The sequence below is a fragment of the Saccoglossus kowalevskii genome, chromosome 9 (assembly GCF_978046115.1).
Source record: "Saccoglossus kowalevskii chromosome 9, keSacKowa6.1, whole genome shotgun sequence".
Taxonomy (NCBI): Eukaryota; Metazoa; Hemichordata; class Enteropneusta; family Harrimaniidae; genus Saccoglossus; species Saccoglossus kowalevskii.
In genome coordinates this window covers 34,087,449-34,112,618 of record NC_140649.1, presented here as the reverse complement: position 1 = coordinate 34,112,618, position 25,170 = coordinate 34,087,449, and the positions used below count along the sequence as shown (strand labels likewise).

Genomic DNA, 25,170 nt, shown 5'->3' with positions numbered 1-25,170 from the left:
CTGACGGGATGACTTACTAGTACTGCATGCTACAACTTCGCTTGTGATGTTGCTTGTTAGCCATGGATTACATGAATCTTGATTACCAGTCAAATGTTGCTCATTTGACGTTGGTAATCTTTATTTGGAACTGAGAAACTTTCTGGTACTTCGAAATATGATAAAAATCAGTCAACATACATCAAGTTCTCTCAATCGTAGTATTCCATGTGATGTACACCTAATATGCCAAAAATGTTGCTGAACAATTTGAACTGAATAAAAATAGCAGATGAAAATTTGTTTACAAAATAAAAATACTTCGGTTGCCAATGAAAACCGGTAAAAAACAAGCAATATGTTTTCGGCTGTTATCATGGAAGGACATGAACGTGAAGCTAACGTCTGTTTATAACTAAAACCGGGCACCTTATACAAAATTCGCAAAATAACATGGCAGTCATTAGAAGTCACTTTATTTTATTGTTAGGACGTATTCAGCCGTTAAATGTATTATTTCCAACCGTTTTGCGATAGTATTTTCTAGATTGGAGGCAGCATTTACATTTTATTCAAAGTTCAAAGCTGCGTTGGGATTACGTTGACAGTGGTAACAATGTCGGCGCCGGTGATCTCTTACCAGTGCACAACGTAGCCAAAATAAAAAGCATGATCATTTGGGCACTGCTATTACAAGACTGGTAGGAGGCAATAAATTTGGCGAAAGTATTCAAAAAACAGATTTTGGCTGTTGCCATGGTAGCGGTGGGTCAGGATTGTTTTTCCAATTAGTGATGGTACGACCTGCCTGTCAAGTATGAACAAAATCAGCCAAGCCAAAAAAAAATCACAGAAGAGTTAAAAAGCCATTCCTGCTGAACAGTTACTCTAATTTCGGGGTCAACTTTCTCATTAATGAAAAAAGATATCAAAAATTCAAATAGTAACTTTTTGCCCACACTCAAGCCGAGTACAATGAGATATGTCTGAGGTGTTGTATCACAGGGAGTTGGACAAACTTATGTATTTTAATAAATTATTGAATAATAAAATGTTATACAACTTTTCTTTTACCCCCCTCCCCTTCCTGGTATCTGTTTCAAGTATTTTTGTCAGGTTCAAACCGTTCACCAGCATTTTTGGCATGTTAGATGTACATCACATAGAATACTAGGATTGGGAGAACTTAATGTTTGTTGACCACCTGGAAACTGAGTTTTATCAGAGGTACATTACTTGGGGTTTGCAACTACGGTGACATGATACCAAGATCCCGTTTCAATCTCGCTCTCGCATAAGCGTTCCAACTCAGAAAAAATTGAATGCGCATGCCCGAGGTAACTAGGATACTGGAATGTCCAGGTGGATCAAAATAGCTGCTCATGATATGACGGATTACGATAACTATATTTTCTGTACATTTTCGATGTATTACATTTTTTCACTATGAATGTGGTAATACATGTTTTATTATTTTATTACAAACCGCCTATCTCATGTCAGAAGGTCGTAGCACCAGTCTCGCTATCTACGAGATGAGACTTGAATGGGATCTTGACATGGTGTCACCATACAGTACTATGTGCGTTGCAAACCCCAAGTAATGTACCTCTCGTTTTATAAATCTTGAAGGGCTCTCGGAAGATCCACTCGCTGCCTGGACCCGCAGTAAAATCTCCGATTAATATGGAGCCGCAACCATCAACATACCATGAGGTTTCTGCTGGCGACGTTGCGGCGTTACTCAGTTCCAAATAAAGATTACCAACGCCAAATTAGCAAAATTTAACCGGTAACCAAGACTCAGTCTATCCACGACCAGCAAGCAACATCACAAACGAGGTTGGAGTGTGCAGCTCACGAGTCAGCGACGACCGATTTCAACGAAAGTCATTCCGTCAGTGGAGTACCGCAGTTGCACGGCATGTTTGCCAATGCACAGATCTGTGGAGGAACTTTTAACTTCAACATCAACGGTGTATCGTAGTCGCCCAGTTTAAGTTGTGGTCCCAACTAAAGGGCGACAGTCGTCGTGTCGCGTCCTGTTCGATATGGGACTCATAGCGACATATACAACGCGGGTAAAATACATTGTTTATTTACATGAAATTCGAACACGCGCTGCGCTACGACCACCGCGCTTAAACATCCACGAGTTATTTATTCGGACAATGACTCAAATTAGACGTTTGATTATTTTATTTTCACACGTACAGCAACATGCGTTCTACACTGACGAGCGTTGCTAGGTCGCAGCACTGTCTTGGAGCATATTAATGGGCAATTGGGTTCCCCGATCTAAATTTCTATCCCGGTTTGTTGCACGTTCTTTTTTTAATATGAAATAATCAAATATGGGACATATGTATAATAACAGAACCCCACACCCTCCCCGTGGCTTCGCTCGTGAAAGTACGGCAGCAGGATACACCGCATCACTCGTGAAAATAACTTCCATACGCAATGAAAGCCACGGGGAGGGTATCTGTCATAATACTTCATTATCAGTGAAATCATTTTTCCCCTGAAATAAATTCCAGTGAATATGCCATTTCCCTCATACTCTATTGAGACACAGCGCAGTGAAAATTGGATTCACATGTAATGCTTGAAAACATGCCAGCAAAAATAAATTAAGTGAAATTCTACTTGACTTCATAATAGTTGGAAATGAACAAATTACACCCGACCCTACCACTCCATATACAATGTAAACTACACCCCAAAACATCCTTTCACCCACAGTTCCTACCGTGTTTCACCAGTGTATTCTATTTGACGTCAGGAGAAATTGAAATAAACAAATTAATTATAATTTCAGCCTCTAGTTGACCACTGATTAAATAAACTGCCTCGTCTTTATGTCAACTTGCAGTTATTCGTTACCTACATCAGTGACTTCAAAATATATGTTTCAATCCCAGGAATTTCACTCGCTGTCAATTGCATGGGAGTGCCAGTTTTTAATGAATTTCTATTGTCATGTCAATTTCTTGCGATTACTCGGAACGTTAAGCTGTAACCACATACCGCCTAGGTGCTGTAATTAAATCCTGGTGTAAGCACCATATGAACTATGAACAATGCATGTGAAGCCAGCTGTGGGGTATATTCAATCCTATAGATTTCTCATTGTTTGGTAACTATTTGCTGCAAATGCATCAAAAATCGATATAAAAAATATTACCCACACAGTATTCTACAGGTTACTTGTATTTAATTGTTTTTATTGTAACAAAACTGTACAACATTAAGATGCCAAGAAAAAAAAAAAAAAAAAACATGCTTAGACCAGGGTTCATACATGTGAAACAAAATAAAATTCCAGAATTGTCTGATCAGTTTTTTCAGGACTACCTATTTCCTAACAACTAGTAAGCATTATGGTGGCCCATAATGAGATAACTGGCTTTTTACTCTTGACTGTCAACATTTTAATGGTGATCTCAATAAACCACTTATTACTGGCTTTTTACTCTTGACTGTCAACATTTTAATGGTGATCTCAATAAACCACTTATTACTGGCTTTTTACTCTTGACTGTCAACATTTTTATGGTGATCTCAATAAACCACTTATTACTGGCTTTTTATGCTAATTGTTCATTTCCAGGACAGTCAGAGACTTTGCAATACATTCCAGGACTGTATGAACCATGTTAGACATTTCGTTAGAGAAAACGCTATGTATACTACAGTACAGTTCTCGCGGAAGCTTTGGCTTCACTTCAGCTTCACCTTCGCTTCAGCATCGCATCATTATGGCATTGTTATGGCTTCAGCATCGCTTCAATGTCGCGACATTAAAAAGTTAGGCGATTATCGCTTCGCTTCATTGTGGCCTCATTATGGCGACAATGTGGCATCAGCATCGCTTCATCAAACAAAGAAGTACTGTACTCATTTCCCCCAAACCTCTTGACCGCTTCCGCTTTTGACCGGTCAATTTCCGTTTTATTTTCGACCGTGCAACAATTCGGACTACTAAAAATTTTCTGGTTTTCATAGATCACGGTTACTAGTTTAGTAACCGTGCATAGATGTTGAACAACCGTCAAAAGTTCAAATACTTTTTGTTTTAACTATCTATAATTATATGCACGCAATCTGACCCTTTGACCTAGATTTGGCTGGGATTGAATATTTTATTTTAGACAATATTCCGACGTGACTCACTGCTACAAAATGTATTCAACAGAAGTACAACATGGTTGTCTGGGTTTCTTTTCCTGATTGTGTTGAGTTTACGATTTGTATAATTATTGTTGTTTCCCCCAAGCAGAAGACAAGCCGAAGGACCATGAAGCTAAATAGAATTCCCACGCATGGACGTGGACTGAGTGAAAGAAAATATTTCTAAAGCTAAAATAAAAATGACCTACTATTACACATCTTTGTGTATTTATCAATTTTGTATATATTTGGTATGACCGAACGATCGTAAATACCTAGAAAAATCTCGTCTTTCGTTAATAATTTCATTTGTTTGAAATGTCTACCGACCGTAATTTGTTTCTCCAAACGGTCCCGACATCCGTCATTCAACACAATCAGCATTTATTTATCGCAATTCATGGGGATCATGTCCCGTAATTTGCGGGCTGTAAAACCAAATAATTAAACAAGTACTATTTATTGTATTTTTGTTTTACCTCGCGAAACTACAACAGAGCGTAGAGTTGTCGCGGTTAAATAGTCGCCTTGAAATCGATGGAACTTCAACTACTAGTATCCATTTCTCACCTTGAAATAAAAAAATCGATGAGCATCGGGGGATATATTATTAACCAGTCTTACGAATCGCTAGCTTTATTTTATTCGAATTTATAAAATTCACGAGTTTTCGACATTTGTTGGCAACTTCCGCGCTAAAATGGTTGAAAATGTGGGTGTGGTTTTCTCGCAAAGTCCTGTTGATAATACGGACTAATATGGTTCTGTGACCCAGGCCATGCTCCGATCAGGTGACTCTCAGCCAATCAATGATGTTGTAACAAAACATATTTAACGCAAATTGACCATCCAATCTCCATCGTCGATTCACAAAGTTTTTTTGTGTGCTGTGACAGGCTTCGCAATTATTCACTGGAAAACATCGGTATATTTTGACAAACGGATGGGATTTTACCTCAGTTCAAAAAAAAAAAAAAAAAAAAAAAAAAAAACAGGGCTGAGATACAAATCAGTTTTGCAAGTTGGAAAATAAGGTAAACCAGACTGGGGTCGATGATTTTCAGTATCGAAGGACTTCCGTGTGAATCATGATTTTCAAATTGTTCATCGGCTGGTGACCAAATATTTACGGCCACACTAAATGGACACGTTTTTTTTTCTGAAGCCCAATAAATTATTTCTGCATGTCAAGTGCTATTCGATTTTTTTACAGGGCATGGCTCGTTTTCATTCGAAAATATGTTTGTGAGAATACTTTTAAAGTACGTATAGATCGAGCTCAGATCACTGATCGTGACTTAATTTTGAGAATTGGTTGTCAAGTTTTACCAGACCGACGCCACCACAACCATCCAATCATATGTTGGAAATGTACGCACTTGTTTTGGAACTTTGTATCAAGATGACTGGCGACGACGCCGACGCACCCCGCGGCGTACGTGTGTGTTGCATGTTTTAGTAGTCCGGGCATGGGGTCGGACTCGGCTAAAACTAAACGAAACACAGAAAAATACCACCGAAATGAGGAATCTGAATCTGCTCTTCTAGCAGCAAATAAAATGAGCGAAAAAAGGTAAATTTTATAACAAGAACAGTTTCACTTTGTATACAGCAAATTGTGTTGTATCAGAACGACGATTGCATCGTGTGATTTGAATTTATCACGATTTTCTTTCCAGTCAATATGAAACTCGTCACCTTGCCGATTGTAATGTACTTCGCAAAGTTTTTGGTGCCCAATACTGGCAACACTAAAATAATTAAACAAGATATCTTTTTAAAATGTCATTTTACTCTTGATCATATTATTTTATTCGCCTTGAATTTCAAATCGATTACATATCGAACTTCTGTACATGTTTTTGTCTACTGCCCTTCTGCGTGCAAATAATGAGGTCATACTCATGTCACAATACTTTGAAGCTGATGCCATGTTGATGCCACGAGACTGCGAAGCTGAGGCCACGATGATGCCACAAAATAGCGAGGTGAACACAGCTTCAATTTTCAATGACGCGAAGCTGATGCCACAATGATGCGATGCTGAGGCGACAATGAAGCCATGCGTAGGCGACAATGATGCCACAAAAGCCAAAGCTTCCGCGAGAACTGTACTGTACTATAAAATCTGTACTAGAAGCTGCATCCTTAATAGAAGTTGCAACCATTTTTTTTGAATAATTCAGAACCAAAAATTCATCATTTCTCATGTGTAGATGCTCTAATAGAAACCACATCCCCTCTGTTGCATTGTACCATTTTAATAGAAGCAGCGGTTTCTAATACAGATTTCACGGTAGTAACCACCCCACTAAATCAGATTTAAATTGTTCACATGTAAAACTTACTCTCAATAAGCACTTTGGTTTCTTCATCATATTCTGGCATTTCATCATCATCATCTTTTTTATGTCTATGTACTCTACGCGGAGGGGAATAGTCATCCTCATCTTCATCTTCCTCATCTATATAACTATCCGGATAATCATCGTCTGGATAATCATCCGGATTAATATCACCACCTTCTACATCTTCCACATCAATGTCAATAGGTGGGGGTGGTTCATCTACCTGAGTTGAAATGTAATGGGACAGGTAAAGAGGAGAGTATTGTCCTCTAGTATACGTAATATGATGCACAAACTCATAACCTATGACACCCTTCTTTTCAGTTAATTAATATAATAATAATACTATGGGGTTATTGTGACCAAAACTGCAAAGTATGCACGAAGACAGTACCACAGGAGTATCAACCAACGTGCAGGGGAGGTCGATGCTACCGTGTACTGTCTGAGTTACTGTCTTATTATTATACATCTTTTCCCAATGGTTCAGTAACCAATTGACTTCATGATCAGATAAGCATGTTATGTATGATTTTAGACCAAATATCATATTTTCTCTATTAGAAGAACATCTCAAGTAGCATGTATAATTGAAATATTTGGATTTATTTGGACCATAGACACACCTCTGTCATTCAAGTAACAGAGCAAACACTGTAATAAGGTTCCATTGAGTGGAGTGGAATGACAAAAGTTCATTGCTACATTTGCAAACTGGGCCACAGAAAATTTACATTTGTCAATTTTTTTAGGACTGATGATATCATTTAGCCATTGTATGCATCATGTGATGTTAGAGATGCACTTCTTACCTGCTGTGTGGGTTTGTACTTGTCCTTTATACTCGGCCACACCTCTTTAGCAAATAAATCCAAGCTGACTTCATCATCTATTAATACTTCCTAAAAAAATTACAAGCAGTATTACTTGTTACAAGCAAGTTGTTAACATTTTCTAAGTGATTGGTAAACGTAATCTAAATAATGAAATTGTAGATATACTATAACTAATCTATCTACTGTTATTATTTATATTATCATATTAGATAATATAAAGTAATCAATCATTTAATATTTAAACAAAAACAAAAAAAATATTTGCGAAGCTGACCAAATGGATCTTTAGAGCATATGGCATAAAACAAAGTCAAAGTTTTGTACATCTGTGATCTAGATGGTAGTATTGACCTCAAGAGGGCGCTATACTGAAAGCAAGAGTTAAACATTTGTTTTAATTGTAACGACTGATGTTGTTTTGTTTTGTGTGAAATAGTCACTCCAAGTAACAATGTGACAAAAAAAAATCAGAATGCCCAGATCCTTAGACCGAGTTCAAAATGACAACTTCCAATTTAACTTCAATCCAATATGGCTACTGAAACAGTTGACAAATGAAAAAGTGTGAAAATTAGGCGCATTAGATCAATCAGAGTCAACAATTGTTCTGCTGCCTGAAGCAGACCCTTGGGTGGTTGCTATAGCATGTTGATTTCCTTCATCTTCCTTAGAGAAATCACTGACTTTTAAATTTGAATATTAAATTGTAGATATCTGTTTCATTGCGGGAAATGTTGCTCATCATTTCAGGATTCTAATATAGTGAAACCTGTCTTAAGTAAACAGCAAAGGCGCCAAGAAAGTTGTTTGGATTATACCATACTCGTCTGACTTTGCATCCATGCTTGGCTCTTCATGCCTCCCCCCACTTTAGGGACATTTCTTTTTTCAGGGTCCTCATTGCATTACCAGAATGCCTCCAGGAATTCCTGGAGGACTGGTCGGTACAATGATTGGTTAATAACAGGCTTGACCAATGAGGTCAAAGGACGCTGTTGCAGATCAAATCGTGCAAAAAATCTTCATGGCTGAAAATGCTTTATATCCTGAATTTGACACATTAGACAATGAAGATGATGAAGCTTATGACTTCAACTGTGTTATCACAGACCCTTATGATTTTAACATCGTACATGGTAAGTAATTGATATTGTAATATTGAATATTTTTTTAGACCACCTGCGTTGTGGAAATCAATGACAATGCAACTAATTTGATTTTCCCTAAAGAGTCATACAACTTCCCTCAATCTGGCACATGGTTAACTAAAACTGTCATTTGCCTACTTCTGTGAAGGGGGGGTGCTTGGCTTAGTGCCCACCCCCCTAAAACACATGATTTTTGGAGCTGAGTACCCTGCACACTAAGTCAGATGAGTACAGAAGTGTTCAGTTTATAGGAACAGAGAAAATTGTTCAGTTTACAGGTATTCAGTTTATAGAAGCCTTTTATAACTTACTACAGCTTCTTCGTGACTGACTTCTCCGTTATTATCAGCATCGAATTCCAGATGGCTTTGAAGTTCATCTGTGGATACCCTGTTCAAAAGTAGAAATAACCAAGTTATAAAACTTATTACATGAAGAAATGATAAAATATGTTGGTTGAGCATCAAATTCTTAAATATTAGAACACCAAAGTGAGCCTGTTTTTGTAATTTGTTTTTGCGAACTCCAGTGAAAAACATCTGTACAGTTTAACGGGCAGTTACCCGGCCAAACTTTCAGGAAATGCATTTTAACCAGTGTCATACACAACACTTATCATAACCTGACTGGTATGATGAACACTGTGATCAAGAAGAAGAAATATACATACAATTTATCATCATTAATATCTAATTCATTGAATGCGAATGATGCTTCTTCTCTTTGTTTTTCTTCCTTTATTTGTTCTTTGATTTTTTCCCATGATTCTTTGTGTTTGTCCTTGGCTTCTTTTTCTGGAGCTTCTGCCACTTCCTTGGCAGCTGACAAGCAAACAAACGTGTCATATTTTCACATTTTGTAAAGTTGTGGCTAAATTCATCATAAATTCATTGTACCATACAGTTTCAGATATATCTTTTGGTTTTTGATCAAAAGATTTGTCAATTTTTATATCATGTGGGGAGCAGACGATACAAAGTCATTTTGTAGATTGTGCCGAACATTGACAATGGTGCCTCGAAGGGTTACCATGAGGTGGACACATAAATACACCAATCACCCTGTGGAATTTAGGGAGTATGGGATCTTCAACAAGCATAAAAAACATTTCTAATTAAATTAAAAGACAATAGGTCCAGTGATAAAAACAAAGTCATGTGATTGGTATTGTTAGCCAATAAGATGGAGACTACTACACTGTTAAGAGAATGAATCTTGTGTGCACTCAACACAAGTTAGAAAGAAGAAGAATGTCTACTAACCTCTTTTTTCTTCTCTAATTGCATCTACCTGCCGTTTTTCTTCCCTTAGTTCATCTAATCTTTTCTGCAACACAAAAAAAAAACATCCATTGTTAGTTAACATCTCTTGATGTATGACCATCTATCACATCTAAATATTTACTTCAGCGAATTTTACGGTTTACAGATTTACGGTACTGCAAGTGTCATATAATATAATATATAATATAATATTAAGTGTCATGTATCATAACAATAGTCTAAAACATGAAATAATCAAAGAAAGCTTAGAAAGAACTCCCGTGTGCTGAGAGTATTGAAGACACATTAAAAATTAATTCAAAATTACTTGTACATGAGATATTAATGGAAAAGCTGAAAACTAATTATGTAAATCAGGTAACTAATATGAACAGAACAGAACAAAAAAATTATGAATAATTATGCTAATTAGAGAATTGATATTAATCAAAATTAATCAGGCCTGTCTATTGTCCTAGAGCATTTATGTACCAAATTTTATTCAAATGTGATGATCAGTAATTGAGATATCAGTGTTAATTATGTTAATTAGGTGATTAATAAGCATAAATATTTACCAAAAACTAATTGGGTTTCTGCATAGTTCTCTTTAAAAGTTTCATTAAAATCCAATTTGTGGTTCTTTATATATCAGTGGAACATTATGCAAATTAGGTAATTAATATCTAATTAAAACTAATCAGGTGTCTGCATAATTCTGGAAGATCTATGTAGCAAGTCTCATTGAAATGTGATGATTACTACATGAAATATCAAAAGCTGAAAACTAATTAACTATGCAAATTAGCTAATTAATATATACTGATATTACCCTAAAAAGTATCAGGTCTGTGCAGTGTCCTATGACATCTATGTACCAAATTTCATTGAAATGTGATTACTACTTGAAATATCAAAAGCTGAAAATTAATTAATTATGCAAATTAGCTAATTAATATATACTGATATTACCCTAAAAACTAGCAGGTCTGTGCAGTGTCCTATGACATCTATGTACCAAATTTCATTGAAATGTGATGATTACTACTTGAAATATCAAAAGCTGAAAATTAATTAATTATGCAAATTAGGTAATTAATATGTACGGTAATCATATTATCCTAAAAACTATCAGGTCTGTGCAGTGTCCTATGACATCTATGTACCAAGTGTCATTGAAATGTGATGATTACTACTTGAAATATCAAAAGCTGAAAATTAATTAATTATGCAAATTAGGTAATTAATATATACTGATATTACCCTAAAAACTATCAGATTTGTGCAGTGTTCTATGACATCTATGTACCAAGTTTTATTGAAATGTGATGATTAGTACTTGAGATATCAGTGGAAAAGCCGAAAATTGATTAATCATTATGCAAATTAGGTAATTAATATTGCACAGATTTTTACCCAAAACTAATCAAATCTGCGCATTAGTTTGGAGCATCTGTGTGCCAAGTTTCATCAAAATCCAATGAGTGGTTCTTTAGATATCAGTGGAACAGTCATGGAACAGCTAAAAATCAGCTAATTATCATGCAAATTAGGTAATTAATATGCATGGATTTTTACCAAAACCTAATCAAATCTGCACATTGGCCCAGAGCATCTATGCACCAAGTTTCATCAAAAACTGATGTATGGTTCTTGAGACATCAGTGGAACAGACGGACACACACACACACACACACACACCCATACATACATACACATACACACACACACTAACTGCAAAGACTCCCTTATTGTGCTTCGCACACGGGAGTAAAAAAAATGAAAACCTTCCGAATAAACATGTATATGTACCTGGTTTTCATCTCTGAGTTGTTTTCCTTCTGCCACATAATCCTGTCTTATTCTGTATCCTTCATTAAATGCCTGCATTTCTTCTATTTTTTTCGCTTTGGCTTCTCGCCCTAATTCTTTACAGTTATTATCACATGTTACTTTACCATCGTATTCATCACTTGTATCACAACAGTCTAAGAGTGAAAACATAATGTACATTGACGTTAGAATAACAATGTCTAAAAATACATCAATAGCATCAGCTAGGCACAGAATAAGCAAGTCAGTGTCCCAGTCTGGCAAAAGTATACAAGCTGAAACAAGTCATGTCAATATGTGTGATGCTTAAAAATTGAGGATGACCAATTTTGATGACGTAAAAGTATCTCAATAAAACATTCCTCTCGATTTCAAAGATTGCAGGAACTCACAAGCACAGTATTTAAATCACCCTCTCTTCTTACATAAAATTCATGTTCTTCATACAAATTTATAACCACTGAACACGGAGTTTAACTCAGTGTTACAGTTAAAAGATATATGACAGCATTACTAACTTGAAGCATTATATCCTAGATGAGTTACTAGGATGCATGTTGAGTAAAAAATCAGACCTACCTCAGCGTTTCTTATTTGAATACTTTAAATGAAAACATAATGTGCTTTATGTATTTCATAGATGTATTAATGTAGTAAGAGTCTTAGCGCCATTTTTAATAATGAAATGATAACTGGGATTCTTCGCATAATACTGTTTCTTTATGTATCATAACATCACCTGGCATAGGTTTCTTTGTGACAAACATTAATCCTTCAATAGCACACTGATTATGGTAATACAGGTTTATATGTGGGAATTCTGCGAAGGTACATGTATAATGGTGAGGTGACTGCTGAATAAATGAACACTTGTGAAGGTGGTGTGTACTTACCACATATACCATCATTTACTCTGGATGATGGGAGATAAAGAGGTTTGTGACCTGCGTTGGTGCAATGAAACTGACCATTTGTACATGCTGCAGTACCTGTAAACATCAATAAAGAAAGTAAGAACCAATGCCATGATGGCTGAAGATGGCTGAAGAACTCAAACATAGTGTTACTGTAATTGCTATTACTGTAATCTATTAATGTAAATTTATAATAGTAGCCATAAATTCTATTAAAATGCTACAATGCAGCAGAGGGGATTGGGCTTCTATTAGAGTATCTACATGTATGAAAAGTTGAATTTTGGGTTATCAATTGTTCAAAAAGAATCGGTACAGCTTCTAATTTTAAACAGATTTTACAGTAGGATTTATTTTGCCAATATTTATCAGATTGAAGATTCATATTATCCACTCATTCAAGCATTTTCCTGTCAATGAGCTTGGGCACATTTACAGACTCAGAAATGAAGGACAGCACTACTTATATAAAACATATATTGAGAAGAATATATCATGTAAATCCTTGGAAACCAGTACGGTTTTTGACAAGAACATACAGATCTTTTAAGAGCACCAAGAAAATCAACAATACATGTATCGTCCAAGAGATGCCATTCTCCCAAATATATATGCTGCAGAATGGGTGGGCAGAATGCACACTTTTTCTACTGCTGAGTGTCAGCAAATCATGAGAGTCAAAACTACGATTTCCCTGATGTTGGGCGGACAAACTAACCATTATGTAGCACAAGCAGATAATTTTTTTGTGTCAGCATTCTTTGTATTTTACATGTCTACATTTAAGTCACATGGACAGAATACTTTGAATAGTTTACCTGGTTCATCAGTACCATCTTTACAATCACAATAATCGTCATTCACTTGGGAAAATGGAATCTTTAAAGAACCATCCAAACACGTGAATGTTACTTTATTCTCATAAAACGGTTTATCTGAAAAAAAAGAAGATTTTCATTAGTGTGCAGCAATGCAGATGTGACACACACATCTTGAACAAATGGTCAAATTAATAATTCTACTTTTGATATTATGAGCATATTCACAGTGTTTTAGCACATTACCTGCTGAAAAACCTCTAAGGTCAAATTGAATAGGAAAAAAACAGTGTCGGTTGACGATGTGTTCATTTCACAGATTTGCTGAGTGGATTGCCAGATAAATTCTGAGAAATTTTAATAACATGATCACACAAATAGCAAATTCTCTTATGAGCAAATCCAGGAAAATTAAAACCGAGAGAAAAATGAATGCATTTACAGTACACTGTGAGCAATGATGTCACTTTACTTCATGAGTGCACATTGAAATTTTAGGCCAATATTTCTAAAACTACCGGTAATACTTGTACTTGTAAACTAATTGGAATTTACTGTAAATGGAACTTTATATAGAGCTTTTTCCCTTGCCCCCCCCCCTCAATAAATATATGATCTGTAAATACAGTCTGATGAAATTGTGTAGCAAATATATTTGACTATTCTGACTATTCAAAGAATTCATGGGACGCATCTCGGAAATGATCCCACAGTCGCTGCACAGCATGCGTTTAAATTTTGTATTTAACATATTGTATCCAGGTTGCATGGGACCCACATTGATGACTGGCATTTTAAGCTTCCATACACTCATTGACGCAGATATAAGCACAGTAACATGTTATGTTTGTTTATGTAAATATGAGTTTGCAAAATGTTATACAAAACATTTCACTGTTTATAAAGCATTTACTAAAAAAAAGAACAATACTGTTAGTGTTAGATTACAGATTTACAGATGACAATCATGTTACCTGCCAGTCACAAATTGAGTGTGAGTGCATGTCTCTTCCCACTCATGGCATTTTGAACACAAATGAATGCATCATGGGACAAAGTCAACTAAGTCACATTTCAACAGCTAAAACATATGACAGACAACTTTAATATTATAGCTAATTACAAAATGTTGTCTTCTCTGCATTTTTGTAAGATCATACAGAAACAAATTTGCAGATTTGTTTTGTGAAAGGTGATAAAATTAGACCTTGACATTGAAATGATTTAATAATGGTATACTGACAAGCCTATTATCTATTTGGAATAAGTGTTGTAAATTAATTTTGACAAAATTCACTGAAAATTGTGAAAACAAATTAATAAAATTAATTTACATTAGTACCGTTTGTGTATAGAAAACATTTACTATAGTATTTCTTGCTTTCCTTTTGCGATTATGAATTTTACTACCACTTTAGTAATGTTATATTTCTATTCGATAACTATATTGTAAATTCAGGCATTACACTATCTGAATTTTGTTTCACTTCATAATTGGTACATGGCATTCATTTATCACAGTGACGCATAATGGCATTCAGTTTATCCATTTGTGCACATAACAATTTTAAGATTATATTATAATCAACAGAAAACTGACACATTGTTGTGACTGGTAGCCATGGAGATGGATTCTCATTTGTAATGCTAAATAGAGTGCTTTGAGAAAAATAGAAATGAAACTTAATATTTTTCAACACAAATATAATATATCCTGGCAAGTTGTTGGTTTCAGTATAGGATTATTATACACTATCATTGCAACCACAGTTGTTAGTTATTTAAGATACAAGGCTAGGAAATAAATAATTGTTGGTCCTATCTAGAGAAGCTAACTTGCTCACTAATTCATCAACCACTTTGGTTTTGACTAAAACAGATGACCTACAATTTAAATATTATCTTTCATTCTGTCAATATCAAATGTTAGTAATATCTAAAAAACAGTATTTTAAATAAGTTTATTAGGTTTTACAGGACTGAAAAGTATGCATTTTTGCTGTAAACCTTATTTGGTCAAGTCAATGTAAAAGTATATGGGGCTGACAATACTATGGTTAAACTATTAATGAAAATAATGCGACATTTTCCTTCTACTACTCTACAAATAGTTTGAGAATAAGTTTTTTAATTTTTTTATTTTATAATATGTTATTCTTCAATAATTTATAAAATAGGCCTACTTTTATGAAACGCACAATGTTCATATACCATATTTTCTCTATTTGTAGTGTACACACAATGACGCTTTAATTAGTAATATTTTAATATTCTATAATACAACATATATGTGCACCTCTTAGAAAATACGTTAGTTGCTAAAATAGCATTTTCACATGTGATTAATATTCCTAAAATTCATTTTTCACACTTTTTCAAAATTGTAAGATAATGAATGTTTTTGTATGTTTCTTCTTCTTTCTTGGTAATTATTTGAAATGTTTTGATTAAAATGTCTGTTACTTATCAAAATAGAATTTATCTACTAACTTTGCTGAACAATAAGATCATAAAACACATAAGTTTGGTCTAGTTTAGATTATTTATTAAGAGATACCCACCGGGAAACATAAATTTGATGAGTTGATCACTTCGGTAATGAATGATCGCCGATTAACCAAGGGGACGAGGAAGACGTGCATTTCAAAAAGATACTTTATAGTTAATGCTATGTGGAATGAAGATTGCCACGCCCGAAATCATTAACCGTCCCATCGTATGCCACTTTTTATCTAAAGCACCCAAAAGTTCATATAAACAGGAAAAAACAGCTGCACAAGTCGCGAATGATAAAAGTACTCGACGTCTGATAACGACATATACATTAAACACTGTATTTTGCCACGTTCCCCAATTTTTAGCCCCGGTACACTGTCTGATGTGCAAGAGCGACATGTTTTCCAGTTAATATTTTTGTAGATCACAACTGCAATATACAGTACACCATATTAAACGGCAAGTACCCATGCCAATACGGGTGTCAATCCACGTGTCGAACGCTGAACAGTCGACAAGAGCAAAGCATTGAAGCTTGGACGAGTCGGCTGGGACATGATAATTGCATTCTGAAAATTACTTACTGGTAAGTGAAACACCACGCGGTCGCGACACCTGTTGAGGCAATACCGACCCAGTAACGACAAAAAATAGAAATATAGCGTTGTACTTATAGAAAGAACAGGATAACTTTACAAAAGAAACTGAAAACATCGCCATTTTGAGGACAGCCGATATTGAACGTATGTTTGTTGCGAATTCATTCCTCAAATGTCTAGGGGGGGTTGGAATTTTAGCGAAAACTTGTTAATTTAATTTTTCTCGAAATATACCATGCTCGACATATATATAATGTATGTCTGCCTCAAGTATACAAAATGTAAATTAAAACGTTTCGTTGAGTGCAGTCTACCATTGTGTAGTGCGCCCTCTGTTGTCAGAACACTGCATGATGATATATCAGGAAAGCGAAGGATTCCGGATTGAGTGTGTAAATTTAATAACAATTCAGCGATGACTCGGTAAGTTGAGATTATTTCTCTTGTAAGATTTTGAAGTGGTGCGAATAGAACGACCAGAAAATGATGTGTTGTTCCGCCTATGTCAAAACTCGTCGTTTCATTTGCATTGCTTTGCTTATAATAATGGAGACGTTTAATACATGTACATTGTGATTGTTGTCAATTTTTCATTTGCTGTTGTGTTAGCAGCTCTGATTGGTCAAGAGCTGTATTGTTACGTATATCGGATATTTAGGTTAATGGCTTTGGATTTGGTAGACGAAAAAAACTCTTAGACTACTTGTAATTTGTATTTTGCTCAGAAACAATTATTGCATTTCTGGTCAGTCTGTGAAGATGTGCATATCACAGTTTTATTTAAGGTTTATTTTTTTGTCAGAATTAAAAAAAAAGAAATACGTGTGTGTCAATTTTGGAAAATGAACGTTTTTCTTTTTCTCTTGGCATTATAGTCGATTAAAATGATATTTATTATAGCACACTAAATATGTTGACCCTTGACTAGCGAATCAAGTGTACTGATATTTCTTAAATACAAATAGCCGCTGAGATCTTCTCGAGAGTAAGAATACAAGAGAGTTAAAGCAGGAACGTCAATCGTCACATGCGCATGCAACAAATGTCCATAGCATATCGTTGTTTACATAAAAGTGTCTACCCATGAGCCTTTGCATTTTTAGCATGTGTTGTTATCGTTGCTTGGGACTCGATTCCCATGCATGCACATGACAACCAATCCGCTTTAATTGTTTTGCCTTCCAGATAGTATTATATTCTCTTCGTTTATTGTCTCTAATACCGTGGTTACACAGTTCAGCGGAACAGAGTATGTGGTGATGGAAGAAATTGAAACACTATTTGAGGGCGGCAAACAAGTCTTGTGGCTTTCTCACAGTTAACAGAAACTCAGCAAACATTTACATTTAAGGTGTATTGTTTTAGATATACGTACTAAACATATTGTAATAATATGCAACAATATTATTAGTAAAAACTGTATTTTCTCTTATGAAAACAGGTTCATGTACATGTATTTATAAAGCAGCACAAAATGATGCCAGATTCCACTCAGACAGGAGAGAAAAAGGCAAAGAAACGGAAAAGTGGCAAGAAAAATGAGAAACCTGTAAAGAAGAAAAAGCTAGCTAGCAAAAAAGTGTGTATCTGAATATAAATCATTACTTTCACATAAATTCCATTCTTGCTTTAGAATTGGAAAATGTAAAATCGAGGAAAGTAAGTGGTGGGCTTATACTTGAGGGCCACCACAGAAAGAATGATTGTTTTTGGTTTACCAACTTACCACCCATGAAAAAATATGCAAATTACATCTTCCGCTCACCATGCTGGGCTTGATGGTATATTACGTAATTTACACTTAAATGAAGAAACAAACATGTTCATAAAAATACACATATTTTATTACAATATGATTTACATACCATGTAAATTTACAGTGTAAAAATGGGTAGAAATGAAAATGGTCTGTGGGATGTTTTCGATCATATGCAAACTCTCCATGCAAAGCAATTTTCGCCATGATGTTTTTTAGCATGATTTGACCTGAAACAACATCCCTAGACCTAAAAGGTCAGGTCTTTCATTAACCAATCAAAATGCTGTGTCATACTTACAAAATTTTCTGATTATTGACGATGTAATTTTTTTAACGCAATGCGGAAGTGAATTTCCATGATGTTAAAATGCCATACTAAGCATGATTTTTATGCTATGAAATACACTTTTTATATGCATATTTAATATTTAATTAATGTTCTTGGTGTGAATTACCCTGGGCTTGAGGATGCCCTCAACTCATTAAATCTCTAAAAATAGAGGGGTGGGCTTATACTCAGGGAGGGGCTTATGATCGGGGAAGTATGGTATATAGATAGAAGATCATGAAGCAATAACTTCTAATGTATTTCATCTAATCTGATAAATTGCTACATGTATATAATAAATGGCAGTGTGTTTACTGTCAGGACACAGTCATTGGTGTGTCCGGTGCATGTCGTAATGCTCGTAAATGTGCACATTTATCTGAACTGTGTGACCTCGAAAAAATGGTTTGACCTTATCAATTTTAATCATGTAAGAATATTGAGATGCCCATAGCAAACCAGTCAGCAACTTAGCTGACATTTTCTGTTGACAAAATCTTTATCATTTATATAACCCAAAAAAGATGTCCCCGGTTAACATTTCTTGCCACTTAATCAAAAGCTGTTGGGTTTAACCATTAATAGACCTGAGGGGAAACATTTCATCTCATGTTCATTGTGTACCATTGCAGACAAAGAAAGGCAGCCCTTCAAATGAGGCTGAAGCCATACTAAACAGCGACAATGAGTATGACTCTGATTTAAATCCAGAGAAAGAACTCAAACCCATTGGTGGGTACATTAAAAACAGAGAAGAAATGCTGAAACATGTGTTTAAATGTGTAGGTGGGGAGAAGCTGCAAAGTATGTTGCCTGATATCCTCAAGGTAAATGTCGCTAATTTAACCCTACCTGTTAAACTATGGTGGCGTTGTTACTATACTCTGGTAGACTGAACTATTCTCTGGTAGACCAGATTATACTCTGGTAGACTAAATTGTACTCTGGTAGACTGAACTATACTCTGGTAGACTAGACTATATCCTGGTAGACTAGACTATACTCTGCTAGACTGGACTATATTCTGGTACACTGAACTACACTCTGGTAGACTGAATTATATTCTGGTCGACTAGAATATACTCTGGTATACTAGATTATACTCTGGTAGACTGAACTATACTCTGGTAGACTGAACTATACTCTGGTAGATGACTATATTCTGGTAGACTAGAATATATTCTGGTAGATTAGATCATACTCTGGTAGACTGAACTATACTCTGGTAGACGACTATATTCTGGTAGACGACTATATTCTGGTAGATTTGAATATACTATGGTAGATTAGATTATACTCTGGTAGACTGAACTATACTCTGGTCAACTGAACTATACTCTGGTAAACTAAACTATACTCTGGTAGACTAGATTAAGATTATACTCTAGTAGACTGAACTATACTCTGGTAGACTAGATTATACTCTGGTAGACTGAACTATACTCTGGCAGACTGAACTATACACTGGTAGACTAGATTATATTCTAGTACACCGAACTATACTCTGGTAGACTGAACTATACTCTGGTAGACTGAACTATATTTTGGTCGACTGAACTATAGTCTGGTAGATTGAACTATACTCTGGTAAACTAAACTATACTCTGGTAGACTAGATTATACTCTGGTAGACTGGACTATATTCTGGTACACTGAACTACAATCTGGTAGACTGAACTATATTCTGGTAGACTGAACTATACTCTGGTAGACTAGATTATACTCTGGTACACTAGATTATACTCTAGTAAACTAAACTATACTCTGGTAGACTAGATTAAGGTTATACTCTGGTAGACTGAACTATACTCTTGTAGACTGAACTGTACTCTGGTAGACTGAACTATACTCTGGTAGACTAGATTATACTCTGGTAGATTGAACTATACTCTGGCAGACTGAACTATACTCTGGTAGACTAGATTATACTCTGGTAGACTGAACTATACTCTGCTAGACTGGACTATATTCTGGTTGACTGAACTATACTCTGGTAGACTGAACTATATTCTGGTAGACTAGAATATATTCTGGTAGATTAGATCATACTCTGGTAGACTGAACTATACTCTGGTAGACGACTATATTCTGGTAGATTAGAATATACTATGGTAGACTAGATTATACTCTGGTAGACTGAACTATACTCTGGTCAACTGAACTATACTCTGGTAAACTAAACTATACTCTGGTAGACTAGATTAAGATTATACTCTAGTAGACTGAACTATACTCTGGTAGACTAGATTATACTCTGGTAGACTGAACTATACTCTGGCAGACTGAACTATACTCTGGCAGACTGAACTATACTCTGGTAGACTAGATTATATTCTAGTTCACCGAACTATACTCTGGTAGACTGAACTATACTCTGGTAGACTGAACTATATTCTGGTCGACTGAACTATAGTCTGGTAGATTGAACTATACTCTGGCAGACTAGATTATACTCTGGTTGACTAGTTTATACTCTGGTAGACTAGATTATACTCTGGTAGACTGGACTATATTCTGGTAGACTGAACTATACTCTGGTAGACTAGATTATACTCTGGTACACTAGATTATACTCTAGTAAACTAAACTATACTCTGGTAGACTAGATTAAGGTTATACTCTGGTAGACTGAACTATACTCTTGTAGACTGAACTGTACTCTGGTAGACTGAACTATACTCTGGTAGACTAGATTATACTCTGGTAGATTGAACTATACTCTGGCAGACTGAACTATACTCTGGTAGACTAGATTATACTCTGGTAGACTGAACTATACTCTGCTAGACTGGACTATACTCTGGTAGACTGAACTATACTCTGCTAGACTGGACTATATTCTGGCACACACTGAACTATATTCTGGTTGACTGAACTATACTCTGGTAGACTGAACTATATTTTGGTAGACTAGAATATATTCTGGTAGATTAGATCATACTCTGGTAGACTGAACTATACTCTGGTAGACGACTATATTCTGGTAGATTAGAATATACTATGGTAGACTAGATTATACTCTGGTAGACTGAACTATACTCTGGTCAACTGAACTATACTCTGGTAGACTGAACTATACTCTGATAGACTGAACTATACTCTGGTAAACTAAACTATACTCTGGCAGACTAGATTATACTCTGGTTGACTAGTTTATACTCTGGTAGACTAGATTATACTCTGGTAGACTGAACTATACTCTGGCAGACTGAACTATACTCTGGTAGACTAGATTATACTCTAGTAGCCTGAACTATACTCTAGTAAACTAGATTATACTCTGGTAGATTAGATTATATTCTGGTAGACTGAACTATACTCTGGTAGACTAGATTATACTCTGGTAGACTGAACTATACTCTGGTGGACTAGATTATACTCTTATAGACTGGACTATACTCAGTAGACTAGATTATATTCTGGTAGACTATACTATACACCAATAAGCTAGACTATATACCAGTAGGTTAGACTATACTCTGGTATCCTGGACTATACCTCAGTAGACTGGACTATATCCTCGTAGCCTGGATCAGACCGACCAGACGTCATTAAAATGAGTAACATTTTGTTCATTTTGTTCCAGAATTGTCCATTGGCAGAACTTAAGACTTTGTGCTTAGACCAGTTAGAAGTCATGTCCAAGAAGCGAATCCGATGTGTTCTGGATGGTTAGTATATTTGTATATTCAGTATTTATTTTTTACTTGCTGATGTTGTTGATCAAATATACTTATGTGCTGATCATGAAGCAACATTTATTGTCGGTTGGCAAAAATGAAAACAAATCCCGTCACAGTGCAATGATGAGGGTGCTTGTCATTCTATTATTAGTCCCTATTCAGATAATCTTCATGTGTGTATAAATCGATCAGATATCGATCTAACTTGATGCATACTTCAGACATATGCACATGCATGTGTTTCATGATCTGTTTTAAGATGGCCGAATGGCAGCCATTTTAAGGCTGAAAATGCATCAAAATCACATGGATTTCACCATTCCACAACCTGATCTTATTGAGGTGTAGACTGATTTAGTTTATACTTGGAACATTCATTAAACATAATAGAACCTTGATGTACATCATTTATTTCTGAGACCAGATTCAAAGTGGTATTAAAAAATGCAGTGCAGTCAGTTCAGTCTTCACACATATCAGACATCATATCATATATTTCAAGATGGCCAAATTGCTACCATATTAAGGCTAAAAATCAAATTCACCCTTTTTTTTTAATTCAGTTTTGACTTAGTACATACATAGATTATGTGAGACAATGACCATGTTGAAGATGAACATTTTGTCTTAAATTGTACTCGTTACAATGAAATAAGATTGTAGCTAATAAATGTATACCAAATTTTGACAAATTTAGTAATGAAAATAAATTCATATCATTACTAAGTGATGAGAATATGTCAATTCCTTTAGCACAATATTTGAAAAACTGTTTGAGTATAAGACAGCAGCACCTACATAAACTAAGCCAGTAACACATTTCTTATATACAAATTTTAATCATTTTTTTTTCTGTTTCTTTATTTTTCATGTAGTTATTTTTCTTTTACTAATATTTGATTTGTAAACCTTTTCATTCACTCCGGGATGTTATGTGTTAAAAAATAAAAGAAACAGAACACAATTAGAACGAGATGCATGTCATTTTATTTTGCGAATCAGATTTTAAAGAATTCAGTTCTGGATCCATATTTCTGATATGCCAAGACCAATCTAGTTCAAACTTCACACATATAGGACATCTGCACATACATTCTGTTGTGATCCTATTCAAGATGGCCGAATGGCAGCCATTTTCATTAGACAATTTTATTAGACATGTCATTCATAAACAAATGTGTGTAATAAAACAGATATTCCAAAGCAAGCCGAATGTATCTAAGTAACAGTGGTGTGTCTTGCCAAAATAAATCATATTTTAATGGTCCACCATACAATAAATACATTTGTTTTAGTTAATGTGCACTTCTGTTAGAGAATCGCTTCTAATAGAGCAAAACACTGTAAATATATATTCTGTGTTTCAGGCCAGGAAATGACGTCGTCTTCAGGAACAGATGATTCGTCGTCAGAGGATGAACATAAATGTAAGGATGAAGGTGAAGGAGTCAAGAAATCAAAATCTGAAAAAGATAAAGATGGAGGTAATGTAATGGATGATAGTGAGTTTAAATCAGAAGAGGCAGTTGTTAAGGGGGAGAGTTTTGTCAGTTGTCATAGTGATAGTGATCCAAATGATGGCAGAGATGACGGTATAGTGGATTCAACAACGGATCAAAGAGAACAACTGAATGAAAAGGATGATGTTCTGGAAATGGCTCTGAGTTTGTCCCCACAGCACTCTGGGGAATCAGATAGTCTTTTTAATGATGATGTGGATGAGGAGGATAGGGCTAGTATCCATGGTGATAGTAACCAGGAAGTGATGGATGAACAAATTGTGTGCAACCTGAAAGGTGAGAATATAGATGAAAAATGCCCAGAGGTTGGGGCTGTCGTGGATTTAGATGCACCAAGTGATTTGGAAAGCATTCAATTGAATGTTCCAGCAAGAGGAGATAAAGGCACACATGAGAATAGAGTAACAGGATCCGGAGTGAATAAGCAGCCAATTGTGCACAGTAAGCTGGAGATATTAGAATTGGAAATGAGAGCAAGGGCAATAAGATCATTAATGAAAGCCAATGAAAAGAGGGAAACTGTTCTGAAGCAAATCAAACTACAAAGATCACAGACGAACATTTTATAATTATTATAGTCTCATGACCATGAACCTCAGTGTGTGAGAGGTATCATTGTCTATTGGATTACTTGCACAGCATCATACTGTAATATTCAATAAGGTAAGAAAATTGTTTGTGTAGGTACCCAATGCCAAAACACAGAAAACAAAAGGGCGCCCTCAACATGGTTGAGAGAAAACAGGGTTTGTGTTCACAGAGGGCAGTGTCTAACTTATAGAAAATTCACAAAGCGTTATTCGCGAATGATATGAAGTGAGCACTGGTTTTCAATTCCTTATCTATTAAAAATTGTTAACTTATGCAGAGTGAAACAAAATAACTTTTGAATATAAACAGAATAACATTTGTTCATCTTATTTGTCTGACTATTATCCCAACTGGCTAGTTGTTAGTAATTTGTGGATCATTCTATTCTTAAACTTGCTGCAACAATAGAAATGCTAATTGCATATATTTTTTTTATTTAAACTTCTTATGCTGATGGTAACCAACAACAATAAAAGAAACTATGTGTAGATCATGTATTCTCTTAACTTCACTTTTTCAATATCTGTCAGTCCTACACATAAAATCTAAAGGAAATTTTTATAAAAAATAAAAAAAAAAAACATTTTTATAAAATTGAATTTTTTTTTTTTTTCTTAAGTTGAAATCAAAAAAATTCACAGTTTAAAGATAATATTTTTATCTAATAATATTTGATAACTTTTAAATTTTTTTGTTTTAAAATTTGCGTTAAGAACCTAATTTATTGTTACCATACTATCTGAGGGTAAAAGTCAATTCTGGTTCATTTTGAAACCAATAATCAGTATTTTTATTTCACATCTATTATTTTTACTTGTGTTTATTTTATTTTTAATATTGTTCAATTATGTGTTTTTAAAAATAAATCTGTATCTGAATATCA

At 35.0% G+C, this 25,170-nt stretch overlaps 2 protein-coding genes across 3 annotated transcripts in view; one reads left to right on the top strand and one right to left on the bottom strand.

Moving 5' to 3' along the window:
• LOC102806948 (glucosidase 2 subunit beta-like) overlaps positions 1–16,580 on the bottom strand; it is a 25,957-nt gene extending 9,377 nt beyond the window's left edge. Inside the window, exons 1-9 of the mRNA XM_085503437.1 lie at positions 16,392–16,580; positions 13,312–13,428; positions 12,473–12,568; positions 11,559–11,734; positions 9,747–9,810; positions 9,155–9,305; positions 8,796–8,874; positions 7,313–7,402; positions 6,501–6,723 (exon numbers count right to left, since the gene is read on the bottom strand). Coding sequence (XP_085359563.1) covers positions 6,501–6,723; positions 7,313–7,402; positions 8,796–8,874; positions 9,155–9,305; positions 9,747–9,810; positions 11,559–11,734; positions 12,473–12,568; positions 13,312–13,428; positions 16,392–16,527 — 1,132 coding nt within the window. The 5' untranslated portion in view covers positions 16,528–16,580. The remainder of the gene's footprint in view (positions 1–6,500; positions 6,724–7,312; positions 7,403–8,795; positions 8,875–9,154; positions 9,306–9,746; positions 9,811–11,558; positions 11,735–12,472; positions 12,569–13,311; positions 13,429–16,391) is intronic.
• On the top strand, positions 16,292–25,170 carry LOC100375216 (caspase activity and apoptosis inhibitor 1-like). 2 transcript variants are annotated; one of them, XM_085503439.1, is made up of 5 exons: positions 16,292–16,393; positions 17,848–17,985; positions 19,126–19,320; positions 22,080–22,164; positions 23,544–25,170. In XM_085503439.1, the coding sequence occupies exons 2-5, from the start codon at positions 17,881–17,883 to the stop codon at positions 24,263–24,265; spliced, it is 1,107 nt and encodes a 368-aa protein (XP_085359565.1). In that variant the 5' UTR covers positions 16,292–16,393; positions 17,848–17,880; the 3' UTR covers positions 24,266–25,170. The 2 variants fall into 2 exon arrangements, with proteins under 2 accessions (XP_085359565.1, XP_085359564.1); XM_085503438.1 differs by lacking the exon at positions 16,292–16,393 and adding an exon at positions 16,732–16,829.

Excerpts from the sequence above, each read along its gene's own strand:
- LOC100375216 (XM_085503439.1), top strand. The coding sequence starts at position 17,881 with ATGATGCCAGATTCCACTCAGACAGGAGAGAAAAAGGCAAAGAAACGG. Across the intron at positions 17,986-19,125 it reads AAAAGCTAGCTAGCAAAAAA|ACAAAGAAAGGCAGCCCTTC; the intron begins GTGTGTATCTGA and ends GTACCATTGCAG. Across the intron at positions 19,321-22,079 it reads TGTTGCCTGATATCCTCAAG|AATTGTCCATTGGCAGAACT; the intron begins GTAAATGTCGCT and ends ATTTTGTTCCAG.